Source organism: Ictidomys tridecemlineatus, chromosome 8 (assembly GCF_052094955.1).
Source record: "Ictidomys tridecemlineatus isolate mIctTri1 chromosome 8, mIctTri1.hap1, whole genome shotgun sequence".
NCBI lineage: Eukaryota > Metazoa > Chordata > Mammalia > Rodentia > Sciuridae > Ictidomys > Ictidomys tridecemlineatus.
In genome coordinates, this window is record NC_135484.1 from 24,397,966 (window position 1) to 24,411,680 (window position 13,715).

General features: G+C 32.8%; 1 protein-coding gene across 4 annotated transcripts in view; it reads right to left on the reverse strand.

Moving 5' to 3' along the window:
* LOC144366018 (uncharacterized) overlaps positions 1-13,715 on the reverse strand; it is a 248,072-nt gene that overhangs the window by 17,709 nt on the left and 216,648 nt on the right. For 2 of the 4 annotated variants that reach the window (XR_013424811.1, XM_078019032.1), the window contains 3 exons: positions 6,760-6,782; positions 4,540-4,640; positions 1,913-2,016 (listed from right to left, as the gene is read on the reverse strand). Coding sequence is in view for 3 of the 4 variants with exons in the window: in XM_078019032.1 (XP_077875158.1) it covers positions 1,971-2,016; positions 4,540-4,640; positions 6,760-6,782 (170 nt within the window). In the remaining variant the exon portion in view is untranslated. Of the gene's footprint in view, positions 1-1,912; positions 2,017-4,237; positions 4,641-6,759; positions 6,783-13,715 lie in introns of those variants that run through there. The other 2 variants (XM_078019031.1, XM_078019030.1) reach the window with 1 other exon arrangement.

Here is a 13,715-nt window from a genome sequence, read left to right on the forward strand (position 1 = left end):
AACCAAAAATATAGCCCTACATACTCAACGTTAATATAAATAAATAATTATATCAATAGTAAGAGAATGGAAAAATATGTCAGGCAAATAGTAATTGAAAAAGGTGACATATTAAAATCAATAAAGTTCAGGATAAAGAATATTACACATGTTATTAGTGATCATTTCATAATTATAAAGGAGTCAAAACATCAAGAAGACAAAATAATATTCATGTTTGTCTACCCAATTCAGAGCTTCAAAATAATCCTAAATGTTAATAACCCTAAATGTTTATCTAATAACAGAACTTCCATATACATTAAGCAAAAAAATAGCATAACTACAAGAAGAAATATAAAAACCAACAATAGTAATACATTTTTTAATCAAATATTTCTCAATAGTTGGTAAAATATGTAGGCAGAAAGTCAGTAAGGATATATATAACACTTTCACATTATTATCAAACATATTCAACTAAATTATATGTGTAGGACATGTCACCAACAAGAGTAGAATGGTCTTTCTTCACATGTGTGAATGGGACACTTTGAAAAGTAGAGAACAATGCTAATACATAAGTCTCAGATATTTTAAAGTAATTCTAATGACAGAATATGTGGTATGACCATAATGGAATTGAATTAATAAGCAATAACAATCATCATATCAAGAAAATTATAAAGTACACAGGTTGAGTCACCCAAATTGATCTAGGGAATCATAGATCAATTTGTTTAATTTCAGTAAACTTTTTTTAAGTAATTGACAGACTCATGATGCTAAGATTTGTAAAAATATGCAAGAAAATAGAAAATATTAAAAACAGAATCTTTGGAAAGGAAAACAACAGCAGCACAAAAGCACCACATTTCAAGTTTTATTTTAAAGCTAGAGTAAAAAAAATAGTATGGTTTTAGATTTAAGGTAAATACTCAGCAAAGGATAATTTTATTATTTACTACATACTGTAAGAATTAAATGGTAAAGAATAATTCTCCAACAAGTAATGCTAGAATTATTAAATTACGTGGAAAACAAACACAAATAAAAAATTTGACATTCATATACATAAAAATATCTGCAGATAGACCTTAGCACTAATTTAAAACCTACCACTACAAAACTTCTAATAGAAAACATAATGAGAAATCCATGTAACCTTGGATTTCACAGCAATTTCTTACATTAGAAACAACAACATGAAATTCATACCAAGTTGAAAATTTGAATATCAAATTGAAAAATTGTACTTAATCAAAATTAAAGGTAAAAAACACCTCTAAAAGAATAAGAACACCTCATAGCCTGGAAGAAAATACCTGCAAATTTCATATCCAATAACAGATTTCTATCCAGAATATACAAAGAATTTACAAAACTCACTAAAAAGAAAATAATCCATCTCATTTAAAAACAGACAAAGATTTGACTATGGATAGAAAGAATGCGCTATATAACACAAAAAGCTAGAAGAAATGATTTTGGATGTTTTCAACACAAACATATGATATATTTGGGGAGATAGAATGTTTATCCTGATTTAAATATTAGATGATGTTTCAAAACATCAACTAGTACCTCATAAATACATTTATGTTTTTATGTATCAGTTAAAATAAATCTATAATTTAAAATGCTCAAAGATTTGTATAATTCATCATACAAAATATATGGTTAACAAATTATGAATTAAAAAGATACACCACATCAAGATTCATTGGAGGAATACAAATTAGAATTGCAAGGACATATCAGTATATATCAGAAGTATTTAAAATTAAAAACTGTGGTATCAAGTTTTTACCTGATCCATAACTGTCCAGGGTATAGATCAATAGAAACACATAAACCATTCCTGGCAATGTAACATATTATAACCAATTTGGCAAGCACTCTGGCAGTTTTTAATAATTTAATATACACTTACCATATGTCTCAGTCATTCCACTCCAAGGAATTTATTCAGGAGAAAGGAAAGTGCATTTTTATACAAAGTGTTTCAAATGAATGTTCATAGAAATAATCTTCAAACTGGAAAAATCCAAACAGCAATCAAAATATTAATGAATAAGACAATTGTGATATATCTGTGGAATAAAATTTATCCAGAAAAAAAATAAACTATCAATCCATACTCCTATGCAGATGATCCCCAATATGATTTTGATGGGAGAAAGCAGAACAAAAACAAAGCAATCTCATTTAGATAAAATTCTAGAAAATACAAACTAATCTGCAGTGCCCCCAAACGGAGATGTTGTTGACTCTAGATTGGATGGGTCATGGCCCTTGTGAAGGAAAATGAACACAATAAAGCAAAACATTGTTAGAGTCTGTAAACAAGTCAAGATGGCGCCTGGCATTTTGCAGAGGGAGTGGTTTGTGAAGTAACACCAGCGAGCCATTAAGTGTGGAGATTCCTTATTGGTTGACTGCTGTATCTAGTTTATGTTAATTAAGATAAGCTGTGTGTAATGTATATATACCCCTCCTTTCCTACAATAAACAGCTCCCACTCCTGCTGTATCAATGTACACAAGTTGCTTGTCACACTCCCCCCCTCCCCCGGTTATTTTGGTGCAGTGCAGGCGGACTGCAGCAAAACATCTTATAATTCTGAGAGTGCTTGCCATGCTCATTATCTTTTTTTTTTTTTTTAAGATAGACACAATATCTTTATATTTATGTGGTGGTGCTGAGGTTCGAATCCAGTGCAAGGTGCAAGGCAAACATTCTACTGCTGAGCTATAACCCCAGCCCTCATGTTCATTATCTTGTGGTGGTAATGTTGTGATGAAAGCTTTATAGGAATATAGTACATCCAACTCTTAAAATTGTGCAATTTAAATATGTCCCATTTATTTTAATACAAGAGTGCCCATTAAAGCTACTAGATGAAATCCTAATGGTTTAATAAAATAATCATTTATTTTCACAGAATCCAACTTTGTGAGGTTCAGGTGATTTAAACCAGATCTACTGGATAGATCTGTTTCACACTTAGATGCTAAACCTGATCATATCTAACTAAAAGTCTGTGGGTAGCATTGAGTGGCTGTGCTTCAGATGCCTCTCATCCACTTTTTACTAGCAGATTCACCAGTGTGGATTCTTCTTATGATGGAAGCAGAAGTGAAACAACCGAAACCTCTTAAATCCTTGACTGGAAATAGTATACAGTTACTCTTGACTCCGTTTGTTAAAGCAAGTCACATAATCAATTTCAAAGTCAAGGGTAAGAAACATGTTCCATCCATTATGAAGGTATAGTAAGGATATGGTTGCAGGTGTGCCTGAGGTTATTGAGCCAATAAGGCAATCAAATACAGATAAAAGATAAGGCATTTTTTCCCAAAGGAGCCAATAAATTCAGAAAAGTACTTCAAAGAAACAAAATCAAATTTCTCTTTTACTTAATAACTTTTACTTTATTATGAGCTCTCATCTTCTGGAACAGTATATGATGTCTAATCATAATGCTTCGATACTAAATTGAAGTTTAAATGTACTTCAAGATTGGTTTTGTAAAATAGATTGTAATGAAAATAATTCTTGAGCATATTATTTTAAAATAAAGCCCTTGATTCTATGAAAAACAAAAATAGAAAATATCCTCATAACCATCTCAGTTAGCTCTACAATCATCTCAAATTAGTCCTCGGCTATTATTGCTATAATGCAAAACTGTTGAAACTCTGAGATAGATAAATTTCTCAACTATTATATTTTTCTAGATTGAAGTCCTCATGAAGTTTATTACTTTAGAACTATTTGGAATGAACATTTATCTAAATATCCTTCATGTTTTCACATCTCCCCCATTTCTTCATAAAGTATCCAAGATTATTTAAAGGTGATTCATATGTACATAGATTTGGGGAAATGTTAAGAGGTATTACTCATCACCATGTACTGGTAATTCTGCTGACTAACACAGCTGCCCACATGGCGTCCTAGTTAGTATAAGAGGAAGTAAGAATTTTGAGTATCTCTTATCTCAAAACACTGTAGTTCAATGAAACGGGTAACTGAGGGGAACAAGTTACATTTGTCAAAGTAAGTTAACAATTTCTGGCTTTGTGTGCAATAATTGTTTCTCTGAGGTGAAACGTGTGGTTTTGGGAAAATTTCAAATAAAACAAAATTCATTTTTCGGTCTGAATAGAAAATACTGCAGCAGTCTTTCTTAGAAGTACAGCCATAGCATTCAAACCAAAAGGACATTTCTTTCTTCAGCATTTGTAAGTGCTTACTGACAACAAGAAGAGAGACTAGGAAAACAAAAGATTGAACTACCTCATCTTTCACATCTGTGTGATTTTCTCTATTAACTCTTCTTTAAAACTGGCTAACTGAAGAATGACTTTCATATACAAAACCAAGTCTGTGTATTTTACTCGGAACCTGCTTGTCAAAACAATATTTGTTTTCTGGCCATTAATGCTGCAGAAAACTGAAGAGGGAAGGAAAATATGAGAGCTTAGAAAACATTCATTACTCGTCCCACAGGCACAACTCAAAAGAAGGTAAACATAAAATAATAATAGTTCTAACCTTGCAGATTGAACTGCAGTAGAAGAGACCAGGCTGTGAGCATCCCACATCTGTCCTTTTGATCTTATTATTATGTGGTGCTGAAGGAGAGAAAGGTCCTGCTGGTAGGGAAAAACAGATCATGGAAGGAAAGGTAAATGTCAAGGAAGAAATAAAGTTAAAATAGAAAATCATAACCAATGGTAACAACATTGGTTTTCAGGGAATGCCAACTTAAAAAAAAAATCAGTTGGAAAACAGAATAAGAATAAAACAGGAGGGATGAAAATGAAGGGGTTACAAAGATCATTTCTCTACAGCACACAGAAGTGCTAACTTGCCAATTCCTTGACTTTTTGGTGGAAAGATATTTTAGAAAAAGCATATCACATGTATAGATTCATGTTTCTCATAAGGATAAAGTGTGTATTTAGAGATCTTCATCCTTTGTCTTTTATTCCATTCATTGAACTATAGTTGGATATTGGCTTATTTTTTCACACGTTGGTTTTTATGCTGATATCTCCATACAGAGGTCTTTGTACAGTTATTTTTGTGTGCCTATTAATTTGTAAAAGAGTAAGGTTTGAATGGAAGGTTCTGAACTGAACAAAAAATACAATCTCCTGGTGCAGGACCATGATGACAACATCAACTAAAACCTCTGAAAGCCCTACCTCCCACAGGCACCTAAATTGAAAGAAAGGCTTGATGTCGGGCACATTGTTTGTGTCTGTTTCTTTAATTAATAATAAAGATAAATCAGAGTGCTTTAGTTCTCAGACATAACAGATAAGGGATTTTATTCAATATGTTCACACTGATGCCCTTGGCATTTACTGATTCATCATTGTTAATTTTCTTTACTCTAAATAATACATGTAGTATTTTAAAATTAGACAGGCATATACTGTAAAGTGTTAAAATGCAGGTTTTTTTTTTTCTGTGTGCCAGAAAGAGGAATTGGGATTGTTCACCTGGCCAGGCTTTGCCCTATGGGTTCATGATAGGACCATTTATATAATGTAATGTAAGACTACTTAATGACATGGGAGAAATTTTATAACATGTCATATATTGGGAAAATAAAGAAAGCTAAAATATACAAGTACTTTAATCATATTGTTTTCAATCAATTCAGTGTGGGTGTGAATATACAGAGAAAAGAAATAATTGAAAAATATCATAGCTAGCTTAATACTTTATTTTCTAGATATTAATAAGAGGAGCTTATATTTTCTTCCTTGTTTGTTTTCTATAATCAATCTGCATGGCACTTGCAATATAAAATTATATATGTGTGTATATCTATATCTACATCTATCTATATATCTATATCTATATCTATATATCTACTGATATAGATATTGAACAGCAGACCATCTTTTCCATTAGGCTGCATGTTAGACTCTCATGGGAAATATTATTAAGATTTTATACACTGCAAGGATATGACTTGCTTTTAGTGTCAGAAGTAATATCTCACCTACAGCTCTGCCTGCCTTACCTGCATTTCCTTATTTTCCTTGCACTGTCCCTTTTTCTCTAAGCCATTCCACATCCCTCAGACTGCCTTGGTGGAGCTCCTTCTGCTGCCATCATTATTATTATGGTATCACCACTGTGTTCATATAATTATTATTAATGATCATTATTATAAATCTCTTTACTTATCAGAAACTTTGCATATTTTAGATTGTTCCTAGAAATATAGTAAAAAATTCATGAAGGAGAAAATAAGAATTCAAAGAAAAGGGAAAAATGGTTTTAGAAGGAAAATTCAGTATGTAGCTTTTTATTAAAAAAAAAACAAAACAACGATGAAAGAAAATTATTAATAGCACTAATATTAAAAATGAATTATTAGATTTATAATAATAATAGAAAAAATTCCTGTCCTCCAGGGTTTAAGAAAAATGATGCATTAATATTTTAAATTTAAATAATACATACATATTTTAAGATGAAAGTATAATTAAGATAAAAGTGATTTTTAAGTAACCAAATTAAAAAGCAAACTGTCATGAAAATAAATGGAATCACAGAATAAAATCACAAACACCATTAACATATTTTATATGCTCAAAATATGCTGCCTGATAAATCTTGGGAATATAAAGGTTTTCTTTCTCCTCCTCCTCCTCCTCCTTCTCCTCTTCTTCCTCCTCCTTCTTCTTCTTCTTCATCATCATCATTACATTTTATAGATGTGAACTCAAGGCAGGAAGGTTATGCCCTTACCTGGAGTCCTGTATCTGAAGGATCTAGAATAAAAAAAAAAATGAAACTTGTGATTCTGTCTCCATAAATGTACTTTCAAATATGTTTCATATTATTTTCATTGGTCTTATATTCCCAGGTCAGAAGACACATTCTTTAAAATACCATTCTCATCATCTAGCATTCCTGTATCTTATCCCTATATTGTATATTTCATTCATTGATCTTGACGTATATGTTGAATATCTGGACTGTAAGTTTCTTGAATGTCACTCTCAAAGAAATCCTAGCTCTGGAGAGTCAATGTGTAGGCAGAAATCTAAATTAAATTTGTTGTTGTTGTTGTTCAGCTAATCTGTTGAAAACTGTCCACTGATGACTCCTATTTCAACTTAGTATTACAGATTTCATTCCATTTTTCTCCTTTTCCCTCTCTGAAAGTAAGAAATCTGGCAATGATAATCCTCCTTATATTTATTTATGGAATCATCTCCTCTTTGAGTACTTAATCTAGTATCATATATCTATCTCTCCTTGTAGATGTACTCATCTAATCAGGGCTTCTATTTGCCACATAGTATCCTCCCATTACTACCTTGCATGAACACCATTTTTCCTCATTGAGGCCCAGCCTTCCAGAGCCAGGTTACTATTACACCTCTCTTCCTATTCCCAGGTGTTATGCTACCTTCCTTGACACTACCTAATGGTTGTTTGACAAAAAAAAAAAAAAGAAAGAAAGAAAGAAAGAAATATGGGGGTGGGAATGTGGAAGAGAGAGGAAGAAAACAAAGGATGCCTTTTATTTTTAAACATTTGTGGTGTATAGAATATTTTTATGGTTCTAGGGCTTGAAACTAGGATCACTGTATCACTGAGCCACATTGCCTGACCTTTTCCATTTTCATTTTTGATTTTGAGATAGGGTTTTGCTGGTTGCAAATTTGCAATCCTCCTGCCTTATCTTGCCAAGTCACTGAGCTTATAGGCATGTGACACTGTACCCCACTTACACAAAATATTAACTAAAAAAATCTGTATTTAACATATTTAAGAAAAAGGACAAATTACAAAATTTCTGAAAACAAATTTTGGAACACTACAGATAATATTCTATGGGCTACTGTGAATACATTTTAAAACATGATCAGAGAAGAATTCATAATTTTAACTATTTGTATCAATGAGCATGGAGAAATAATATTAAGTGAACTAAATACTTAACTCAAGTAATGAGAAAACGTATAATAAAGGAAGCTCAAATTAAGAACCAGGAAGAAAATGATAAAGATAAGATCAGCAATTAAAGAAGTTAAAAACAAACAAAAAAAAAAGTGGAATTAACTTCTAAATTAAAAAATGTTATTTTTGAAAAAAAAACCTAACATTTAAAAAACTACTAAACATAAATACACAAAATCAGAAATGACAAAGGTGGGTTTCTAGAAAAAAAAACAGTAAGAAATATTATAAGAAGACTTTTGCAAAATTTCAGACACATTTAAAACCTCTGTGAATGTATACATTTCTAGAAAATATTTATGATATATCAGTGACTCCAGTTGAGGTAGTGTGTTTAAAGGGATCAGTTTCCATGGTAATAGAGAAATGTATCAAAGAACTATCCACATAAAAGATAATATTCAAATAGATTTATATGTAAATTATTTAAACCTTCAAAGACCAAATAATTCCAATGGTCTCCTCCTTTTCTTTTTAACAATGCAAAATTTGTGGTAGACAGAATTCAAAATGGTTTCAAGATTCCTACTTTCTGAGAGGATTCAAGATGGTGGATTAGTGAAAGCTGCATTTGCAGTTGCTCAATGAGTCAGGATTCAAGCAGTGGGAGCATGACTTCTCAGAGAGGTACATAAAAGAGGAAATTCATTGAAATTCAATATTAGACAGTCAAGTCTCTTAGAGACTTAGAAATTTGAGTGCATTGGACAAAGAACAAAAAAGATTACATTGAAGCCAATCTGTTTCTCTGCTCACCACAGAGGAAAGGAGTTACACAAACTGAAAGAAACACAATGGACAAATTTGGCACAGAAAAACATGTTGAACCAAAAATCAGTTCATGAATCCAGAGGCTGCACAGTGAACTGATGTTTGAAAAGTGGTCTGTGTTTTTCAACTGGCAATGGAGATTTGAGGCAGGAAATCATCTTAAAAACAACAACAACAACAACAACAAGAACAACAAACCCACTGTGCTTACTGCCTCAGGAGCCTGGGAGATCATAGCAAATATTTTCATATTGTCCCGTCTAGAATTAGGCACCAGCCCCAGCCTAAGAGTGTATGGAGTGGTCCGTGTAGACAAAATTCCAATCAACAGTACTGTCCCATTCTATTCTACTTTATACTGCTGAGAAGGGATGTTGGAAGTTTCTTTAAACAACTTGTATTAGGCCACTCCAGCTGGCAGCTTGGTGAGCCACATGGAAAGAGGAAGGGTATAAAAAACCTCAGTCCTAGTGCTCATGTGCATCTCTCTCTCTCTCTCTCTCTCTCTCTCTCTCTCTCTCTCTCTCTCTCTCTCTCTCTCTCCATAGTATAAGAAACAGAAATCAAAATAGTCATATCAACAGTTTTGACCCTTCAGTGGAGACAATTCTTTTCATTTTTTCATTCAGAAATTCTTTTGTTCTCTTTTTCTCTCTCCTGTTACTCACCTTGGTTTTTAAAAATTATTTGTCTCCTCCTTCTTTATAGCTATCACTTGCTAAAATCACTTCTTCTTTCTCACTGTTCACTAAACATTTTAAACTTTCTCTTACCGTTCTATCACATTTTCTTTCACTTAATGAGCTGTTTTCCACGATCTTTTAGAACTACTTGGTTTACATAAATCCTGCCCCTACCATTCATGTTGTTGCTGTTATTTGCACTGTGGATGGTCTAGATGACACCTGCTATTTACTTCAGTGCCAGATCTAGTTCATGGCTATTTATTATTTTTGCTTTTGGACATTGCTGATCCCATCAGTTCCTATTGGTAATTAATGTTGCAGATGTCAGTTGGCCTTGGGTATTTATTTTAATGCGGTATATTCTTTGTTTGTGTTGTTGCTATTGTTTGTCTCTCCTTTTTCTATGGTGTGCTGGGAATCTACTGAGACATTAGAAGTTTATGGAATGGAGACTTTGCTTCTGAGCTAAATCCAGCCAAGGGATGATACACGTTGTTCCACACGAGATTAATCATGCTCAAACTTCAGTAATACTTTAATACAAAGAAGAGAAAAGACAAAACCACAAACTAAAAATTAGGGCCCATATAGGAATGGCCATAAGGGGCCCTCCTCCTTATATTCAACTAATGGACAACTCACAGAAAAAATAGAAAATATTAACCCAAAGACTGTGATATCATACCTATGAGTGGTCTCAAGGTAGATCACTCTTTATCCTTTAGCAAGAGAAGGCTGTACCCTAAAAAGGCTTACATATAAGAGTGAAAAAAAATCCATTCCAACAGAAGTATAAAATCCAAAACAGATTACAAAGAACTACCAAAATAAAATAAAATAAAATAAAGGCAGGGAGGACATGATGCCTCCCAAAGTACATAACTCACCAGAAAATGACTCCTCTAAGATATCAAAGTGAAAGAAGTTCCAGATACAGAACTCAAAAGAAGTTTATAAAAATGATGAATGGATTCCAAGAGGACATAGGAAAAAACAGCTGAACGGATTAAAGAAGTCAGTGTAGACTATGAATGAGAAATTCACAAAGGAGATGGAGTTATTGAAAAGGGATAAAATAGAAATCTTGGAAATGAAAGACAAAATAAATCTAAAAAACAGCTTCAATTGAAAGTTTCTCTAACGAAAGGCTAAAGAGAAAATTTCAGAGCTGGAGGACAAAGTAGGTGACCTCAAACCTTCCAACAGCATAAATAAATAAATAACCATGACCAGAATATACAAGAACTCTGGGATAACACTGATACTAAACTTAAGAATCATTGGTATTGAAGAAGATTGAGATATGAAGGTTAATGACATGGATAACCTCTTCAAGAAAAATTTCCAAACCTTGAGAATGAGATGGCATTCAGATACAGGAGGCATTCAGAACCCTAAGAAGACAAGATCTAAAAGAGTTTCTCCATGACACATTATAATTAAACTGCCTAACATAGAAATCAAGAATACAAGTTTTAAAATCTCAAGAAAAAAATTGCCAGAGGTAAGTCAATTAGAAATATTACAAATTCTCTTCACAAATTCTAAAATCCAAGAGGGCTTGGAATGGTTATCCAAGGCCTGAAATAACATAGCTCTGAGGCAAAATTGCTGTACCCAGCAAAGTTATTATTCAGAATTTACGGTGAAATAAAATCCTCCATAGATAAGCTAAAGCTAAGAGAATTCATGACTAATTAAGCCAAAACTACAGAAAATATTTAAAGAAATAATACACACAAAAGAACTCAAAAACACACTTCAAAACTCACAAATGGACAAATACCATTTGAAGAGTAGCTAAGCAAATGAGAAACAGGACCAAATTAAACATTAGGAATAAATAAAAATGGCAGGAATTGATAAAAATCTGTCTATAATAATATTGATTGTAAATGCTCTCAACTCTAAAATTTAAAGACACAGTCTGACAGAATGGATCACAAAAAAGGACCCAACTCTATGTTGTTTGGAAGAGACTCTATTCACAGGCAGACATTCATAGATTGTAAGTGAAAGAATGGAAATTGAAATACCAGGGAAATGGACCGGCCACTCAAAAAAGCAGAAATATCTACTCTCATGTCTGACAAGGTAGTGTTCAAGCAAAAATTCATCAGAAGTGACAAAATAAGGTTACTTTATACCAAAAAAGGGAACCTTCTAACTAGAAGCTATAATGATAACTTTATAACTTTTATGCTTCAAATGTTGGTACAACTAATTACATAAAACATTAACTACTCAAATTAAAGACTCAGACCACAGAACAATAATACTAGGTGATTTAACCATAATTCTCTCACCAATAGATCATCCAGGTACAATTTCAGTAAAGGCTCCTCAGATTTAAAAAAGTATCATAAATAAAATTGACTTAACAGATATCTATTAACTATTTCATCCAACAATAACTGAATACATTTTTCTCTCAGTTGCCCATGGAATCTGCTCATGAAATTGGAAATCACACACACACACACACACACACACACACACACACACACACACACACAAAACCCAAAAAACAAAAACAAAACTAAACTAAAAACAAACAAACAAAAACTACAGGAATCATGTAAATACATGGATATTGAATAACAAATGCAGGGGTACTTTACCACAGAGTTACATACCCAGCCCTTTTCATTTTTATTTTGAGACAGAGTTTCACTGTTGCTGAGAGCATTGCTCAATTGTGGACCTCCAACTTTAATCCTCCTATCTCAGCTTCCTTAGTAGCTGGGATTATATGGATGCACCACTGAGCCTCTATGATCAATATGTATTTCAAGGATGAGTGAGGTTAGTAAAAATATATGGATCATGGGAGATATTTAAAAATTTTTAGACTCAAGCAAGAATACTGATACAATATAACAGAACCTCAGGGACACTATAAAAATGATTCAAAGAGAAAAGTTTATATATAAGTGCCTACACGAGAAAAACAAATAGAAGGACAGAAATGATCGACATCACAGCCAAAATAAATGAAACAAAGAATAATAGAACAAGACAAAGGATTAATGAAAATGAAGGTTTGGTTCTTTGAAAAGATAAATCAGATGGGTAAATCCTTAGCAAAACTAACTGTTTTAGTCAGATTTTTTTTTTTTATGCTGTGATTAAAAGACCCAACCAGAACAACTGTAGAGGAGGTGTAGTTTATATGAGGTTCACGATTTCAGAGGTCTTAGTCCATTCCTCAGGTGAGGCAAAACATCACAGCAGAAAGGTATGGAGAAGTGAAGCTGCTCACATGGTGATCAGAAAGCAAAGAAAGATTTTAGAGGGAATGCCTTCAATTTTCTCCATTCAGAATGATGCTAGCCTGAGGCTTAGCATAGATAGCTTTTACAATGTTGAGGTAAGTTCCTGTTATACCTAGTTTGTCTAATGTTTTGAACATAAACGGATGCTGTACTTTGTCGAATGCTTTTTCTGCGTCTATCGATGATCATATGGTTCTTATCTTTAAGTCTATTGATGTGGTGAATAACATTTATTGATTTCCATATATTGAACCATCCTTGCATCCCAGGGATGAATCCTACTTGATCATGGTGCACAATTTTTTTGATGTGTTTTTGTATCCGATTTTCCAGAATTTTATTGAGGATTTTTGCTGAGAGTATTGCTCACTTGTGGACCTCCAACTTTAATCCTCCTATCTCAGCTTCATTAGAGATATTCGTCTGTAGTTTTCTTTCTTTGAGGTGTCTTTGTCTGGTTTCAGAATCAGGGTGATGTTGGTCTCATAGAGTGAATTTCAGGAAATAGAAAAAGAGCTCCCTCTTTTTCTATTTCCTGAAATCTGGAACAAGACAGGGATGCCCTCTATCACCACTTCTATTCAATATAGTTCTCGAAACACTGGCCAGAGCAATTAGACAGATGAAAGAAATTAAAGGCATAAAAATAGGAAAAGAAGAACTTAAATTATCACTATTTGCGGAAGACATGATTCTATACCTAGCAGACCCAAAAGGGTCTACAAAGAAACTACTAGAACTAATAAATGAATTCAGCAAAGTGGCAGGATATAAAATCAACACGCATAAATCAAAGGCATTTCTGTATATCAGCGACAAAACTTCTGAAATGAAAATGAGGAAAAACACCCCATTCAGAATATTCTCAAAAAAAAAAAAAAAAAACTTGGGAATCAACCTAACAAAAGAGGTGAAAGATTCATGCAATGAAAACTACAGAACCCTAAAGAGAGAAATAGAAGAAGATCTTAGAAGATGGAAAAAATATACCCTGTTCATGGAT